Source organism: Anser cygnoides, chromosome 4 (genome assembly GCF_040182565.1).
Source record: "Anser cygnoides isolate HZ-2024a breed goose chromosome 4, Taihu_goose_T2T_genome, whole genome shotgun sequence".
NCBI lineage: Eukaryota > Metazoa > Chordata > Aves > Anseriformes > Anatidae > Anser > Anser cygnoides.
Genome location: NC_089876.1, coordinates 7,429,071 through 7,447,953, shown reverse-complemented (window position 1 = coordinate 7,447,953; position 18,883 = coordinate 7,429,071). Strand labels below are relative to the sequence as shown.

The 18,883-nt window shown below is 49.0% G+C and overlaps 1 protein-coding gene and 1 long non-coding RNA gene across 4 annotated transcripts; one reads left to right on the top strand and one right to left on the bottom strand.

Moving 5' to 3' along the window:
- Positions 1 to 12,562: 12,562 nt before the first annotated feature.
- Positions 12,563 to 17,574, top strand: NKX1-1 (NK1 homeobox 1). The gene is made up of 2 exons (XM_048048291.2): positions 12,563 to 13,074; positions 16,327 to 17,574. Exons 1-2 carry the CDS (start codon positions 12,600 to 12,602, stop codon positions 17,145 to 17,147), a joined length of 1,296 nt encoding a protein of 431 aa, XP_047904248.2. The 5' UTR covers positions 12,563 to 12,599; the 3' UTR covers positions 17,148 to 17,574.
- On the bottom strand, positions 14,657 to 16,902 carry LOC125179992 (uncharacterized). Of its 3 annotated transcripts, none has more exons than XR_010830928.1 (3): positions 16,767 to 16,902; positions 15,424 to 15,754; positions 14,657 to 15,114 (listed from the first exon to the last, which is right to left on the bottom strand). It is a non-coding gene; the product is annotated as an uncharacterized lncRNA (long non-coding RNA). The 3 variants fall into 3 exon arrangements; XR_010830927.1 differs by having other exon boundaries at positions 15,719 to 15,754; XR_010830926.1 differs by lacking the exon at positions 16,767 to 16,902 and having other exon boundaries at positions 15,424 to 16,415.
- Positions 17,575 to 18,883: the final 1,309 nt, after the last annotated feature.

Sequence of the window (18,883 nt, the reverse complement as noted above, 5' to 3'; positions counted from 1 at the left end):
TTCTGTCTTGCTTTCATGACTTTGATTTAATAAAGAGGATGAATTTTTAGTGAGCTGTGGCTGAGAACTGATGAATAACTTTTAGACCTGCATTTGTAACACCAGCCATAGGCTAAGAACAGCTTTTTTTTTTTCATACTGTAATTTCAAAGAAATATAATAGACAGAATCAACTGAGAAACCCAGAGATGGCATTTATCATCATTGCTATTACTGAACATGGGGTGGAGAGAAGTATGGCAATTCTTCCACACAGTGATACAGAATATGGAGATACAGAGCATGGAAATATATATATATATATATATATATTACCTCAGACTCAGTTTCTGAAGAAGCTACAATAAAATGTACTTTATGAAGAAAGGCATATATATAAACAGTTGTCTGTTTATATATAACAGTTACCTGCCACAGGTGCATGTTTCCTCCCTGATGCCTCATTACATGTGTAGTCACCACCATAGTCTTACTGATGCTCTTGCTTGTGATTTTAATAAAATTTTGAAGTCCGTTTTTGCCACGTTCTGCTGCTTTTCCTCACAGTTGGTAGTGTTTCCCCCTATAAGCAGCCCAATTGATTTCACAGAGCAAAAGAAGGGTGGTCTCATCTGGTATTATTTAAAATGCAGAGGGAGATTACAGACTAACGTAATGGCGAGCGCTATAGAGATGTTGTATGTGAACAGGAAACATGCACCAGGCTTTGGAGGAATGTAAGTCCTGTTTGGGTTTCATTATTATGTTCATTTCTGTCCTAATTCTTGCATACTGATTCTTCTATCACTAGAAGGTCTTTTTCAAGTTCATCTCCCAAATACATGTATATACATATGCGTGTATATAAAAATATTATTGCTTATAATGTAAACATAATATTTTAACCAAAATATTTTACAAGCCTATTTTAAAGTGCATTGCTCCTTAATTAAGTCAGTTAAACTTGCATATTTCTACTAGAAATGACTTACGAGCCATCATTTCAGCATTGTGGTACAGAGAAGTGTTTGACATACAAAAACACTGATGCAAAGTGACTTCATAGTTAATTCATTTCAGTTCACAAAACACATATTCAATAGTGAGAAATGATTTCGGAGTAATTTCATTTGTTATTAAGTTTAACGTAATGTGGCAGTATTAAATAAAGTGCATATATTAAAACCAATTTTTTTCATTTTAATTATTTCAGTTAAACTGAGAATGCTTTGCACTGTGAACTGAACAAAGCCACAGCAAGATACTTGTGCCAAACTCTGCCCTAGAGCCCGTGGAAAGATGCTGCTTTCACGTTGCACCCTTACCTACAGCAGCCTGCCACCCCTGACTCCAGAAAGGAAAAAATAGCTGAAAGTTATTTAAAATGAAAAATGGGCAGTCATTGCCAGTGTACACACTTCAGAGTGGTCTGTATATTTCTACTAATGTGACAGACACTTAAATGAAAGAAGTGAATTCACAGCTACAATAAAACAGTGGCCAGGTCTCCCTTACTCTTATTTTATTTCTAGCAACAGTAATAAAATGGCTGTTTATTGAGCTTTTCTCCTCTTTTTCTTTACCTCTTTTTCATGATCAAACAGCAATGTTATTTATGAGAAAGTAAAATAATCTATTTTATTAAATTCTTGTTCCTGTGGTCCCACAGTAAATGGTGGCAAGATTTGACATTTTAACACATGCTGATGACAATATTTTCTTATTTTAGAAATGCTTGGATTCACTTAAAGGGCTGAGGTTTTACTTGGGCATTACAGAAAATTCAGCCAAGAATGAAAAGTAAAACTGTGGAATTGCTGTAATCAATGAGCACATGGTAAGGATAACAAGGCTATGCCAGTTAGATTAAAATACCCATGAAAACCAAAACACTAACAGAATAAATATACCATATGACTCTGCATGGGATGTGGGTTTACCATTATTTCTGTATCCTTGTGAGCCCACGCCAACAGTTTCTGCATTGCCTTCTCTCTACAAAGTCCATCACCTGTTTTCAAATCTCTTTCTTAAGGAGGGCTGCTCTGTAGACATTTGCAAAGAGTCAGTCCAGCAGATACTGCCTTGCTCCTTTTTCCCCTGTTCAAGTTCCTCGGCTGGACCACACGGTCTGGTTGGGCCCAGCACATCCTGACACAGGTCCAGATGTTACTTCTCTTGCTCATCTGTGAATTCCCATTAACCTGACTTGGTTCTTACATGAATCAGCCATGTAAAATTTGACCCATTTCCACCACAGCCCTCTTCATTTAATCCTTCTGCAGAAAGTGTCACCTCAGATATTTGTTTCAATAAAGTTATTGATTTCATATCTTCACTGCTTTTGCTACAGTATTTTAGGTCAGGAGGTCATGTGGCCCTGCCTCATCCAATAGCTGTCTGGTCGATAGCTTAGAAAACCTCAGTATTGACTGCTGGAAGAATGATCATGCAAAGAAATGGACCTGACATCAGTCAAACGGATTGTGTTTGGCAACCCAAGGGGGTACAAAGTGAACCTACACTGATAACTGGGTCAGCCTAATATAGATACACGTGTCACCAGTTTTAAAGTAATTGATTCTCTTAAAAACGAAATGAAGATGTGGCTGAAATGGTCTTTGGGACTGAGCCAGTGTCCATTAAAACCAAGATCCCCCTCAGTTTCATTGAGGCTTAGAATAAGACCATAGGACTGTGTCAATGAATGAGATAAGAGGCACGTGTATCTGATGCGAACCCATCATCTTGATGCTGCAGTTTGGAAATAAAAGTGGATTTAAAGCAAAAAGAAAATGTCAGAACCATCAATTTCAGCAAGGCTTCTGCCCTTCCCTCAATCTCCCAAAAGAACCCAGGAAAGTGTTATGTGCGTTTCTGTGTTTGAACAGCAGATGTAATCAGGAACCTAGACTGATATCTCTGCCTGAAAAGGCAGAAGAAACAGCTGTTTGTTATCACCTGCATGATTTCCTCTGTGTGCCTTAGATCCTAAGAAGTCCAAGACAGGTGGAAAGAAATGCCCTATGGAAACATTTTCCTCTATTCAGTAGTTAAAGTGCCAACCCAGACAACTAACATAGAGTACACAACTTTTGGACAGCAGAATTAAAAGACAAAACTGGTAATCTGGTGACTCTTTCCAACCCTCTTCTATGTTTCATAACCATTTTGATCTATTTCTCAAACAAAGTTTGAAATAGCAGCTAGAATCTGGCAGGCAGGAGTTCCGTTCCCCGTGCCAGTTCCACCACAGGTACCGATTATTCTCATTGCCTGTATCTGTCATTGTTTCAATAGCCAGAAAATGGGAGTCGCAACAGTCATGAGAAAGAACCATTGTTACACACAAACCTCTGAAACAGCCACAAATTGCACCAGGGGAGGCTTAGGCTGGATATTAGGAAGAATTTCTTCATGGAAAGGGTGGTTAGGCGTTAGAACAGGCTGCCCAGGGAAGTGGTGGAGTTGCCATCTCTGGTGGTATTTATGAGATGTGTGGATGTAATGCTTGGGGACATGGTTTAGTGGTGGACTTGGTAGTGTTAGGTTGATGGTTGGACTTGATGACCTTAAGGACCTAAATGATTCTAAGATTTATGACTTTTTCTTCTTCAATTTATGATATGCTTATTAAAGAAACACTATATGTACAGCTGTTCTTACATTCCTGTCATCCAGCGGTAAAAACACTGGAGGAAATGATGCTTCCTCTGAATAAATGTTATTCTTGATCAAAGGCTCCAGGCCTGACACACAACTCTGCTTGGTAGACAATGATACCTTTTACCGAACAATGCTATTTTCAGAGCAAAGTCCAGTACACCTCACTTATAAATACCTGAGTATTTCTGTAACTGCGATTACTATACTGGCTGACACTTGTTTTTAATGTCCTGAGTATTGATACTTGGCTGCTAAGGAAAATAAATATTATCCTTTTAACTACTCTTTTTATATATATTAGGGACAAAGCAATGTTCTTTGCTGCTTTGGACTGCAAGATCTGTCACTTTTATGCCTTTATCTGCAAATGCTCTCCCCATCTCTCCCTAATCTTCACAAACTGATGTCCCAATGATATCAAAAAGTGTGCACTTCCAAACACAACAGTATTATGAGACAGTGACTTACCATACAATATTATATTTTCCTTCACATTTAAGCTTCCCAACAGATGGAGTTCAAACCGGCTCTTTCTGTAGGATTGGCTCTGCAGTCACCTTGTGTCACGTACCTCCCCAGATTTCCCTGCAAATACCCATCAGCCTACATTGCTTGGGTCTGTTGCAACAAGCAAACAATCTGCGTGATGAATATTCTGATCGTTAAGTTAAATACTTCTGAAATTATAAATCAACCTAATTCGGAATTGAAGGTGCAAGGCCTGCCTGAGGATCCAAATTTTCATGTCAAAATCAGCTAAAATGGGAGTCCCAACAGCTTATAACTTGGATCTATATCCAAGCTTATATCTTGGATTCCTAATGCCTAAATTAAGAAACATTTACCTCTAGCACCAAAGCATGTGGCATTTCTGTTGCTTCTTGACTGGTGTAGTTTTTCACATCCATTGTAAGTGCACAGAAAATGGTTGCAAAAACTAGTTTGATAGCAGAGTATATCTACTTTGTTTGATATGAACCAGAGGACATCCCTTCAATCTGCGTTCAGGCAGCCGAAAAAATTGCCTCGCCTCCTCCCCAGTCTGGAACTGAATAGTGAATTACCACACCTCAGCTGAGGCCATAGTAATAAGAAGTAACTGCATGCTAAGCATGCCTTAAAATACTCCGACCTCGTTACAGAATCACATTGAGCAGTGTCTTCACTATGCCTGCTTGAGTATACAGGAAGTTTCGCAGTACTGACAAGCCTGGGATTTCAACAAGGTTTTGCGATAAAGCATCAGGCAATTTTGCATTAGATTCCCTCCTGGTGTAAATCACCTGACGGAGCTGGTCTAATTTGCACCAGTTTGTAGAGCTGACCCTTTGACTTAACTCTCTAGATTAGATCTAAAAAGATAATCTTTTTATTCTCAGTGCATCTCATATCTCTATCACCTTCATTTCTAAATGCCTAAATAAAAAAATCATGATAGAGGGGGATTGTGCAGCCATCTGAGATTGTCTTTGACAAGTCTGATTCATAACTATATATGCAGCCTGTGTGCCTCCACTGTCCCCTCTAAATCCAATTCATCACAAATAGCATTGCGGGGATTTCAGTGAAGTTCTGTGGTGGAGACAGACATTTGGGATGTAGCTGAAGTTGGTCAGGCTCAAAGAATGGGGATGTGACTATGGGATGTGACTATAGGAACAGCTTGGCACTGTTTTCTGTAGCTCACCATATCAGAAACAGCCCAGAGCAGCCTGTCAATATGGGCAGATCAGGGATGTGGCAGCGTTCCTTGAATTCACCAGGTTTGTTCTACTGAACAATTAAGCTAATAAGGGTGGAGTTTTGGCTTCTTGCTTTGCTCCTGAACTGAAAAACTTGGAGTCTCGGTTCTACCTGTCTCCTCCTTCCCCACAAACACACACACAGGTGCACTTCCCCAGCTATGCCAGCATCTGAAAATCACAAAACCCTCGACAAGAGCTGGCAATATTTTAGCTAATCCATCACAGCTGATAAGCCCTAGACATATTGTTAGCCTTTTTTTTTTAATATGAAGAGTAAACCATTTCAATTTCCTATTAATTTACTCCTTTGCATACAAAAAAAAAAAAAAAACAAGAAAAGAAACAACCTTTTCCTCCCTCCTTGGCTAGTGGGAGAGGAAATTTCATTTGTTGAGAGTGTTGTTCCTGCCTGAGAAGGTGCTGTGAGCAGTGCCCCCAAGAGCTGTATTTCCCGTGCCCATCCAGCAACTTCTCAGGTTTACCTTCAATCAGCACCTCGTTGCCTTACAGCTGGCCTCGGTTAGGCACTGGCTGGGCAAAGGAAGGAAATAGTAGTGATGGATGCAAAGGAGATGTAGGGTAGGGTAACATCAGCTTATTTCTGGCATCTTCTGCCTTGGGCTTCCATTAACAACGGAGAATAATTAGGGAAGGACTGAATCCTACCGAACTATAACAAACAATTTCCCAGAAGGATCTCTGCCATTGCAAGCATTTTTTTTAATACTTCTGTGGTTTCCAGATCCAAACAAAGACTGTCTTATAAGTACAGAGCTGGGAAAAGTATGACCAGGAGAGGTCTATTGAAAAGGATGAAATTAAGATGTTACTGGGGAAAAGAAAGGATTAATACCCTGGCTAATCTAAGCATAACTAGAAAATGTGTTTTTCATCATTCTGTATGAGAGGATGTTGTTCAACACACCCTCCTGTAACTAATAAGGGTAGAACTAATATGATAAATAATACACCCCTGGAAAAAGGATTATTGTAGCAGTAGAAGGAGCGATTTTTATAATCGATGTAAAATAGGTAAAGCCTTGAGTGTCACACCTAGAATATTGGTTAGTAACGCTGAGCAAGAGGAGAGCTTATAATTCACAGGGTCTGGCTTGAAGTTCATTTGCAGAGAAGGGAATAAAACCATTTTATGTGCCTGATAGATGCAATATACATGAATGCTTTAAGATAGATAAATAGATGTATTTACGTATGTGCATTACTATGTGGTTAGTATTTATACATTCACAAGTGTATTTGTGTACATTCCTTATAAAAATAGGTAGGTACCTATAGCAAGAAGTATCCATATATATATAATGTGTTTGTAGACATCGATATATACACTCACACGCATGTGCCAGTAGTGCATGGATGCAGGTATATGTCTTAAATGACTGGACAACCGGGGCACCGCAAGTGTTGTTCAGATGCCACAGCCAACATCAGAAGCTGTACCTGCAAAGAGAGGTGTAGCAGCAGTTGTAGGGACGGCTGAACTCCACGAATACCTGAAGAGTGCCCACATCCCAATAATAAAAGAAAGCTGAGGTGCTGTGGGGTTTATTTGTTTGGGTTCATTTTGCTTCTTTGGGCTTTTGTTTTCTGTTTTTGCATGAATTCCTTAATACAGGTCAAACCTTTTTTTTTTTTTTCTTCATTCTCTCACTTCCCAGACACCACGCCACCTTAGTGAGAGCCAGGCCTGTGTGGCCAGCGAGGAGTACTGGCATAAAGGAGCAGGGGGAGATGCTCTCGGGGGCAGCCCCTGTGCCTGGGCGCTGAGGAGAACAGAGGTGCATGCACTGAGCCTGCACCAGCCCTTCCTTCTCCTTCCCTCTCGCTCTATCTGAAGTCTGTTGTATATTTGTTCCTTCACGGCTCCTCGTCCTTAGATTAGATTTCTCCTTTCTCATTACCAACCTTAATAGACCCTTCAGACCTCATTCCAGCCCCAGATATTATCTGACCCGTATAATTAATTAATTATAGCCCAAATATTATAGATTATTAAAAATAGCATAACTAATAGTGTAATATCTCAAGCTGTCGACTTTAATAGTCAACATTGTCTTGGTCTCTCTTATCAGGCTGGGACACCCGGTGAGAATATTGATTTCTGGTAATTTTAACCATCATCTGCCATCCTGATGGGTAATTGTCAGATTTTCACCAGAGTCAGAGCTCATTTGAAATCGTTAAACCGTCGGCAAGGCTCACAGTTGATCTTAATGTTTCCTTTTTCTCCCCCTTCAATATGTTTCAGCAACAGAGAGGAAAATAAATAGAAAGAGAAAGAGAAGGAGAGAGAGAGAGAGAGAGCGCTGCCTGCGTGCCAGCCATCTGATTTCTCTCTCATTTTTTCCTCCACGCTCACGGCCCCCGTGGATGCAGCGTGTGCCCCCTCCACCACCCCTTCCACCCTCGTTGACCCTTTCGTTAGGACTGAGAATAACAGCGAGACGAAAATAAACGAGATGTTTGTCCCCGCAGCGCCCGTGTGTCCCGGGGGGGGGGCTTTGCAAACGGGACGGCCCCATTGCAGCTGCAGCCCCCAGCCCGGGGAGGGGGGACAGAAATGGGGAAGCCGTCCCAGCAGGGCTGTCCCCACCCCCCGGGGATGCTTCCCACGGCTGTCCCGGCCGTGTCGGGGGCTGAGGCTGCGGGACCTGGGCTTTTGGCACCCTTGTCCCCCCCCCTCGCCTTGCCTGGCATCCCGGTGGGCGGCCGGGGATGCTGTGGGCGGCGCGCATCCAGCCTCCTGCGGGTCGCTTTTCCGCGATGTGCGTGAAAAAGCGATCTCCCGGCCGGGATAAGTGACAGCGAGGCACTTTATTAGTGTTTTATATAAACTCCCGGCTGCTGGGAGATAAGCGCCTAAACCTGGAGGGGGGTGATGGGCTGTTTAAACGGGGATACGCAGAGATGAGGCTTGAAGGGCGACGACGAGGGACCGTGGGTGCTGCTGCCCCCCTCTCTGCGGGGTGATACCCTGGGGGGGGTGACACCCGGGGACTGTCCCATCCCGTCCCATCCCATCCCAGCAGCACCCACCACCCACCTCCTGCCGCCCCCCGGGCTGCCCCCGGGCTGCCGGGAGCTGAAAGGGAGCAGGCGGGAGAGAAGGGAACTGTTTAATAGATCCTCCGAGGATTCCCCTAGAGCATTATTTAAACTTCTAATTATGATTCATGTGTGTGATAATATTAATTTAATAATCAAGGAGCTGTGCAGGAAGCATTAACCTCAATTAAGCTCATTACTACCCTAACCTGGAATCCCCAGGGCTTTTAAATCTTCTACTATGAGGACCTGACACTGCATTGATAGAGGGCGAGATCTGCTTCAGAATCTTTTATTTTTTTTTTCCCCTGAAATCATTTGCCTTCGTGGGTAGAGTTAATTAATTCCCCGACTTGAGCTCCGGGGGGGGGGGGGGTTCCCCGGGGAGGGCCGGGCACCCCGGGGTGACTGCTGGCCCCGGGATGGGGACCAAGGCAGGATGAGACCGAGAGCCGTGTGCGGGGCAGGTCTTGTAGCCCTGGGAATAATAATAATAATAATAATAATAATAATAATAATAATAATAATAATAATAATATGGCAGCACAACAACAATAATGGTGATGTTGATGGTGGTGATGGTGATGATTTGGAAGGAACCCGCTCAGGACGGGATGGGTTTTGGAGCCCGGCTGCGTTTGGGAACAAAAGGGGGGAGTCGAGCAGCCTGCAGGACCCGCCGGGCCCTCGGAGGCTCGGTGCAGCCACCGGAGTGACCTTCCCGGCTGCTAAATTGGTGCACGGCGGCGATAAATGCCCGTAATTACCCGGAGTGAGTTCCACGCTCCCCGGGGACGGGGAGGGAGGGATGGCGAGCAAATAAAAAGAAATCAGGAAAGAAAATAAATAAAGGAGGAAAAAAAAAAAAAAGGAAAAGAAAAAGGATCGCTTGCCCTGGAGTTTGCCGAAATCCGATTTGAAATTCGGTGCTAACTGATGAAGGCCGAGGAGAAAAACCGAGCTCGGCTCTGAGCCCCGGCATCCCGCAGCGCCCTGAGCCGGAGGCCTCGGCTCTGGAGGCTGCCAGGGGCTGGGGAGCAGCGGGGAGAGCCGGGGCTGCCCGGTCCCGGCAGGGTGCTGGGCTCGTCTGAAGCCGGGGCCGAGGTGCTCAGCATCCTCCCTTGGGGGGCGAGGGGGGAGAGCCCTCTGCGGGTCCTCCCCGCAAAAAGGGGGCCTTGGAAGCGGCCTCTCCAGGGCGGAGGAGCTGCTCCGGCCAGCGGTGCCTCGGGGCCGTGGAAATATCACCTCCCCGCAGGTATAATTCAGCCTAAGTACAGAGATAACCATCGCTGAGGCGGGGAGGGAGGCTTGTCAAGCCGCCAGGGCGTTCCGCGACTTTCCGTGATTTATTTCGGGGAAGGGAACGGCTCCGTGGGAGCCCTGCCCCGAAGTGCACGGGGGTCCGGGGCCAAAATTCGGGGATCCCCCCACCTGGATGGCCTCCCTCCTGCCTCCAAAGGGAGGCTGTTGCTCGTCTCTCCGGCAAGAGATGGAAAGAAAGGGCTGCCTTCCCTCGGAGAGAGCCGGGACCGCTCACCCGGGCCGAGCAGGGGAGAGATATTGCATGTCACAACTCATCTAGGGCCCCGGAATCAGCGCTAACTTTCTGGTGAACAGATAACCAGAGATGGCAGATGGATGGAGATTGCACAAATGAGCCTCTAATTGACAATCAATTGTGATTAGGAGCAATAGAACATCTTTATAACACTCGATTTAAGCCGCCACCAAACAAAAGCGCCGGGCGGGCCGGGGCCCCGTCGGGAAGGGGTCCCTCATCTGTGGGGTTTGGTCCCCCAAGGGGGGCACATCGGAAAGGGGGTGCCGGGTGTGGGGTGCTCCCCGCGGCTGTGGCTTCTTCTCCCGCAAGCACCGAGGGCGATGCGGGAATTTGGGTTCATTTACCCACCCGGGATTCCGCCCCCGTGGGGATTGTCCCTGCCCGGGCCACCGGGAGGAAAGGTTTAATCGCAATTAGGATACAAATCTGCCGAGGTCTACTGACCCCAGAGATAAGAAATATCCCTACTGCTCCCCACCCTCCAAAATAATAATAATAATTAAAAAAAAAAAAAAAGTAGAAATGTAGGTGACTTCGGCAGCAAATCTGACCAAGACAAGCCCTTGGCATCTACCTAACCCACCATCTCCTTTTCATAAATAAATATCCCAGATCCGCGGGCGGAAGCACTGGAAGGAAAAATTATCCGAAACAAAAAGCCGATGGGAGAGACGGCCGGAGGAGGAGAGGAAGAGGAGCTGCAAACAAACAAACTGCCAAAGGAGCCCGCAAACAAACCGGCAGACGTGCGGACACGCGGATTAAAACTTGGCTCTGGCTGGATGTTCGCGGCAGCCCCGCCGGTAAGGTCAGGAACAGGGGGAGAGGTAATTACCTACACACGATCAGAGATTATACATACCATTTCAAGCCAGGAGGTGATTTATAATTTAAAGATAAAGCATAATAAAGTCATAAAAGGGAAAGGACACTGTTGTGGTGTCTGATTAAAATCTAAGGGCTGCTGTATAATATATGAGCGGGGGCTGTTGTGGGCTCCCGCTCAGCGGGACTCCCCTGGGCCCAGCCCGCTGATGGACTAATCATGTCCAAGCCCTACCAAAATTACAAGCTGATTGTTTTACCCATTATTTCTCCCAACTTTTAATTTCTGCTTTCTAAAGGATCATTGCCCGCGGTAATTGCAAAGGACCTGTCCTTGTATGTGTCACCAGCCTCAAAGACAAAAAAAAATCTAATTTTCCTTTTATGCTTTCTCTATTTTCCTTAACACCCCCCCCCCCCCTTTTTTTTCCTTTTTTTTTTTTTCCTGGCAGCTAATTCACACTGAGTAGCGAGTGGAGCGCCCAAAACAAGAATGAAATTGATACGATCGAAGCACACCCGGCTACAACACGCAGGGGAAGGAAATTAGGGTAGGAGAAGAAATTCGCCTTCTGTAATTCGCAGCTAATTCGTGTTCCCATTGCTTCATTTTCCGTAATTAAGCCCTCTTTTAATAAGAGAGGGATTTTCTTTTTGTTTTCTGGAAGTGGAAGTTAGCTCTGGCTGTGGCTTTCCTCCTGCAGGGAGGGGACACACCTTTTCTGCCGGTTACTCGGAATTTATCGATCCCCTTGCTTTGCCTTGCGCCGTTTTTAACGTATTAATTTTCTCCCCGCGGTTTCCTGACACTTACGTTTGGCGTTTAATTTTAATTAATTAGCTAAAGGAGAGAGAGAGAGAGAGAGGGGAGCGTGTGAGGGTGCGTGTCGGCCAACACAAGCCCTGCTCCAGCCACTAAACCATAATTTTCTCCTTTTGTTCTAATTTAATAAAAGCAGCAGGGAAGGGAAACAGGTGCTGGGGGCTGGCCCCTCGGCCCCCCCCCCACGCACACACACAATCCCCTTTGATCACCTAACTTCCCTGCCAGGGATGGAAGCCCCCCAGGTTCTCATTTCGTCCCTATAATATCTTCGTGATATTGATCCCGCAATTATTTAAAAGAAAGCGTCATCTCCTCCCACTTCGCCAAATAAGGCTATTTAGATGCTTTCCAGATGAGTGGAGGTGTGCTGAAACAGAGCTGACAGCGAAGTATATCACGGCCAGCACCATCCTTCATTCGCTCTCTCCCTCTGCCCCCTTCCCCCCCCCCCCCCCCCCCCCCCCCCCCCCCCCCCCCCGGCGCACACTTTCACCGTGCCTCTCTCTCCCAGCGATGAAGATTGCAGACTATTACGGGCGAGGGATTAATTTGTAGCCAATTACCAGCCGGTGCTAAATATGAATGCATAAATAAGAGCCAGCCTTGCCTCCGTGTGTGTGCGAGAGGAGGAGGAGGAGAAGGGAGGGAGAGCGGGGGGGGGGCCGGAGTGCCTGGGCAGCCCGGTGAGGATGATGAGAAGGAAGAAGGAGCAGCAGAGCGGAGGCTCGGAGCCCGGCATCACCTTGTGAGTCCCGGCCTCCCCGGCTGGCCTCGGAGCAGCCCCGGGGAGCTGCCGGAGCGGGGCCGGGGAGGAGTTTCCAGCTCAACTTCGCCGGAGGAAGGAGGGGGGGGGAAGGAAAAAAAAAAAATAGAGGAGGGGAAGGGGGGGGTGGTGGGGGAGAAGTTGCAACCGAGAGGGGCTCTGCAAGGAGTCATGAATGTGAGCAGAGACAAGGTGGGTGACATCTCCATCCCGGCAGCGGCAGCCGCGGCGGTGACAGCCCCCGCAGCCTCGCTTGGCATCGGCGGGGAGCCCTGCGGCTTGCCCGGGGAAGGCATGGAGAGCCACGGGGAGCAGCGGCTCTCGGCCGGCGGCGAGCTGCCCCTCTACTCCTGCCCTGGAAATAGGGACAGGCAAGGGGACGGGCAGAGCAACACCCCCGGACAAGAGGGGGCAGCGGGGGCCCTGCCCGCCGTGCACAGAACCACCTCTTTCTCCGTGCTCGACATCCTGGACCCTAACAAATTCAACAGCAAGAGGAGGCAGTGCGGGGGCTTGTACAAATCGGGGGGAGCCCAGTTCCCGCTGGGGGCGGAGGATAAGCCCGAGGACTCAGGGACGGAGCTGGCCGAGCAAAAAGCTCTCGCCGAAGATTTCGACGCGTGCAAGAAGTCCGCGGAGCTCATCAGTAAGTAGTTGGGGGGGGGGACCCCGAGCCCCTCGGGATGGGGGCAGCCTGGGGAAGGGGCTGGCATGCTTTTAGGGACACCTTTTCCCCCTTGGGAGCTCGGGGGGGGGACACGGTGGGGCCGTGGGAGCAGCGGGACCGGCCCCGGGAGAACCGGGCCAGGGCCCGGGGATGGGACAAGGGACCGCATCCCACTCCTGTGGTCCCAAACTCTCCTGCATCCTGCTCCCACAGCCCCCCTGAACCCCTCCCGAGGCATTTATGACTTTTCTCTATGTTCTTCGCAGCCTTCAAAGCCGCTCTCCCCTTCCTCCTTCCCCCCCCCCCCCCCCCCCCTCCGCGCGTTGCTCTGGGCGACAGATTCAATTTTCTCTCTCCCCTTGGCTTTTTTAGGACAAATCAGACTAATTGTGACAAAATGCTGGTTATCTCTGGAAAAACAATTAAATTCCTTCGATTACATTTAAGGTAAAATGTGCTTAGCAGCGTAAAGAGGCTGGATAATGGGGGAAATCGCCCCAGAGTGGCATGTAGGACTGCCTGGATCGATATCCTATTATCGAATTGTGCATATCTCTTTCAAGCACCTTGCAAACTCTTCCCTAACATCTAAATTATAGGGTCAAAATTCGGATAATTACTCGATTAAAACCTATTACACTTATTAGGGCTCGCTATTGATCGGGAATTGCATTCGACCCAAGCTCGAGATTGCTTTTTTCTTTCTTGGGTCCAAAATATCCCAACTTTCTCGCCTCTAAACACCGCGACTCTGGGGACAGCGAAGCCCTCCCGGGAAAAGCCAGCCCCCAGGAGAAATAGTTGGGGCTGCTCCGTGCCCTGAGAGGGAGAAGGGGCTGGCGAGGGGCCGAGGATAAACTTCTCGCAAGGGGGAAAATAATATCTCTGCCTCTGGGGCGGGAGAGGGAGGACTCTGCGCTCTCCGATCCGGCCACAGCGTGACTCTTTCAATTAAAATTAAGCAGGGAAAAAGGGCTGAAATCTCCTCCAGCCCGAGCCTCGTGAAATCTAGAAGTTTTTAATTTCTAAAGCAAAAGCAGGAGCGGGGCGTTAATGGAATTCAAGAGAGATTTTTAAAAGTGGTCTCTACCTGGGGTAATTATTCGTCTAAACCCATCCGGCTTCTGTCATACTAAATAGATCTGTGCGATCGGAAAGACTGACGAGGTCAGCCTATCGCTAATCTTGCACTTTTATCTCCAGACAAGGAGAGAAATGCAACTCTATCGCTTCTCTACACCCAAATATATTTGGAGCCATCAGGAAGCAGCGCTCCGCGCACTGACAACTTTCCCAGGCGCTTCTAACCCTTCGGCCCCGACTTTTAATTTCATGTAAAGCGGCCGCAGTCCCGAAGAGATCTGGGACTGCCCGAAAATCACGAACCTTAATGCCCCCATCGTAATTAACGCAAGTTCAATCGGTGCTTTAATTTAGAAGTGTTCCGAGAAGTAGCTCCGGCCGGCAGAGAGCCAACACCCCGAAACGGGGAAGCTTTCTGGCAAAAGGAGAGCGAAATCAGAGATTGTCACAGGTCGCTCGTAAAACTAAGTGATAACAATAACAGTTAAAACTCCGTGTTTAATTAGCATTTAGCATCTTCCATATACAAAATCGCACCTTCAGCGTCAATCCCCATCGCCAAATGTATTTGTGCTGCATTTTTCTGTTTTAAGAAAATTTTAGTAAGCTCTTAAATTAAGCCACGGCTGGGATTTCCTACAGTTTATAGGGAAAAAAAAATTAAACTCAAAAAATTAAACTGTTTTAACACAACCCGCACATTCCCTGTTCGCTACGGCGCTGGCGCTGAGCTCATCCCGGGTCCCGCAGAGTCGTCTACACGCACTTTTTGTGTATTGTTATTGCAAAAAATTGTGCACGACGATTTATACCAAGTGCTACAGGTTGGGGATACTCGTCTTCACGCGGTGTGTCAGACTGGGGAAAACCTGGTCCCATTCCCGGGTCCGTGCGGCGGTGGTTGTGCGAGTTTTGTTTGCCGGTTTGAACAGAAAGCTGGAAAGGATTGGATAAACCCGCATCGTTATAAGGGATATTTTGGGGTGAAGAGGATTATAATCAACTTCTCTGCCCCTTTTTCTCCTAGTGAGCCAGCCGTATCTGCTGTTAGCCAAAATCAGTTCTTCTAACAAAACGCACTCTTTTAAAACACCCCTAATCTTAGCTAGAAGCTGTCCGGCGTTAGGATGCGGACCAAGTTTGAGGTGCAGTGGTCTGGGGAGTTTTGGGGGGGGGGATTAAAACCAACAGAAGCGCACACGGGATGAGGGCGACAGACGAGCGAGTCTCTTGCTCCGCGCTTACCTCGGGTAACCAAAAGGAGCTTGGGGGGCTCCCGGAGCTGCGGGTGGGAGCGGAGGGAAGTTGGCGATGCCCGAGCCAGCCGGGCCGAAAGGGCCGTGGTTATGGTCCCCTGCCCGAGGTGCCTCCGGCCCCGGCCGGCACTTCGGGGGCAGGATGCGGCGAGCATTTATTTGCCTGCCCGTTCCCCCCGAGGTCCAGAGGAGCCGCTTTCCTCGCCGACGCTGGGTTCTTGCCGGCTTCAACACGACAGAACCGTCAGGAGCAAGTCCAACAGGCTTAAATATCGGATAATTACCTTGTTCTCCGATGAAGACCCCTTAATTGGAGCGTCCTATAAACCCAAATAAATTAAACGCCCGTTAACTAGTTTCTACATCGCGCGAAATGAGTTTAATTAAGTTTGCATCTGCTCTGCTAATCAATACGAGTATTTACTCCGCTTTAACACTTCCACCTCGCGAAGTGAGGAGAGGTCAAGCCAGGGGGAGAAAGGGTTAAAAACGCCAGAGCCCAAAAACCAGCAGCGAACCGTCGAGGCGGATATTTTTGTTACTAAAAGCGTTAAAAAAAAAAAAAAAAAAGCGATGTGCCACCTCCGGGGCCAGCTGCTGGGGTCCGGGGGCCTCCGGGCAGGTCGTGTGTTGTCCCCCCCCCCGGTTCTTTCTGCAGGAGGAGGTCGGACGGGGTGTGTGTGTTTTGTGGGGCCACCTTTTGGGGCCAGCTCTTGAGCTGAGGCAGCTCCGAGCCTTGTCGCCTTACCCCTGGTGCAGGGCGGCACGATGTAGGGTGAGGTGCCCAGGGGGAGCCGGGCGTCTCCTCACTCACCCCTTGCCCTGAAAACCAGCGTGTAGGGCCGGGCTGGGGGCTGCCGAGACCTAACTCTGCCTCGTCCCTTGTTTGCAGAGGAGGACGGCGAGCTCTACAAGGCCGAGGAGTGCGACCTGGACTGCAGCAGCAGCAGCCGGCCGAGCCGCAGCCCCGACAGCGAGCTGCAGGACGACGAGGAGCTGTGCGGCGAGGAGAGCAGCAGCACCAGCACCACCACCACCACCAGCACCACCACCACCACAGGCGGCAGCGGCTCGGCGGCTCCCGGCGAGGCCGACCCGGGCCACCACCACCACCACCCCCACAACCACGCCGAGGCCACCCCGCAGCCCCCTCCTCAGCCCCAGCAGCCGCCCCCGGCAGCGCCCGGCGGGGGGCAGCAGAGCCAGCAGGCCAAGCCCAAGAGGAAGCGCACGGGCTCGGACTCCAAGTCGGGGAAGCCCCGGCGGGCTCGGACAGCTTTCACCTACGAGCAGCTGGTGGCGCTGGAGAACAAGTTCAAGTCCACGCGGTACCTGTCGGTGTGCGAGCGCCTCAACCTGGCGCTGTCCCTCAGCCTCACCGAGACGCAGGTGAAGATCTGGTTCCAGAACCGCCGCACCAAGTGGAAGAAGCAGAACCCCGGCGCCGACACCAGCGCGCCCACCGGCGGCGGCGGGGCGGGCGGCGGGGCGGGGGGCGGCGGGCTGGGGGGCGGCCTCAGCCCCCTCAGCCACTCGCCGCCCATGGGCAACCCGCTCTCCATGCACGGGCCCGGCAGCTACGCGGGGCACCCCGCCGGGGGGCTGGTGTGCGCCGCCCAGCTGCCCTTCCTGCCCAGCCCCGCCGTCCTCTCGCCCTTCGTGCTGGGCTCGCAGACTTACGGCGCCCCGGCTTTCTACACCCCGCACCTATAAGCCCGCCGCCGTCCCCACAGACCGCCCCCCCTCAGGCGGCCGGGTGGGTCCGGGGGGGTTGTGTGTGGGTGAGGGGGAAGCTCCGAGGATGGGACGGAAGGGGAGAAGGGACGGAGCCGCCGTGAGGGGACGGAGCCGCCATGGGGTGACGGGGCTGCCGTGAGGTGACCGGCTGTGAGGGAACGGGGCCGCCGTGAGGTGACGGGGCCGCCGTGAGGGGACAGAGCGACCGTGAGGGGACGATCAACGGTCAGCGATCGCCAGCGGCCACCAACGGTCAGCAACGGTCGCCAACGGCCACCAACCGACGAGCCCCGGCCCCTCCGGGCAGCTTCGTCGTCCACAACCGTTTCTACGACCCGTTTTTATACGCGACGTGTATACTGGGCTTCTGAGGGGAGGAAGAAAGCCTCCCTCCCCCCTGTACATAGCGGTAGATGTAAATCATCGTTACCTGTATATATATATATATATATTTCCCCACCCACGATGTGCCCTGTTGCTGTGTCTTTTTGGTTTTGTCTTCTTTTTTTTTTTTTAAATTATTTTTATTTTCCCCCGGTCTGGCCACTCTTAAAAAAAAAAGGACTTTAAAAAGCTTACGTACCCATTTGACTCTCAGGGTAAAACAGAGAACTATAGTCTTGTCCCTCGACATTGTTGAGACAACAATGCGCCTGTTTCCTTGCCTGATTTCACGATTTTTTTTTTAAATTATTATTATTTTTGCCCTCAAGCGCAGCCGCCCCCGGGGAGGGAGAGGGGGCGGCCGCCGGCCCCCATGGTCCCCTCGGGGTGGGCTTTTTTTCCCCTCACGTCCCGCATTTCTGTATATTTCTGGTTGTTACAAAAGTTTTAACTTTATAATTAATGTGTAAGGTACGGGAATAACGGTCGAAAGATGATACAGAAAGCACTTTGTTTGCTAAAAACCACTTTAACGCAATCAATAAACTTTAAGGAAACCGCGACTCTACTCTCCGTGGTGCTGTCTCCCTGATTTTCGGGAATTTGTAGGAAAAGTTCCCTCTGGAAAACGCCTGGCACAGGGGCATCTGGAGCGAGGTATCGCATTAGGGTTTTGTTTTTCGTTTCGTTTACTCTGGAAACACGTCGTGTGTTTCTGACACACAAATAAACTTTATTCTTCTACGGCAGAGGGCATGTCCCTGCTTAGTTCCCGTGATTGCATTTTCTTAACTGTTTTTGCCGATCTTAATGCAATATTAAGGAAAAAAAATCTTTTTTTTTTTTCTTTTCTTGTAGATAAACTCCTTTGTTTCCGCAGACGGCGAGTCTGATATTTTGGATTTATGCACGTTTAACAAAGCGGTTCTTCCCTTCAGTTCCCAGCGCTTTAAAAATAAAGCAATCATTCCACAGCACTTCCGCTGATTATTTGGGAACTGCTTTCAAAGTCTTCCACAATCCTTATTTTATTTTTTTCTTAATTGCAAAGCAAACAAAAGGCTGACCGCTTTGCCCACCAGCAGCCCCCAGCCCGGCGGACCCCCCAGCTCCCGCCGAGGAGAAGCTCCCTGTTTCCACTGTTGCTTTGTTGTTTGCCCGTTTCTTTTGTTTTTCAGCCCAGAAACGTGACGGCCGCTTTCCCGGGGTGATTTCACGAAAACAGCGTTTTCTCGAGTCATTTTAGCGGGCACGGGGACGGAGCAGCTGAACACCTCCCTGCCCGGAGGCCCCGGCAGGCTGTGGGCATCCCCGCTGCCTTCCATCTC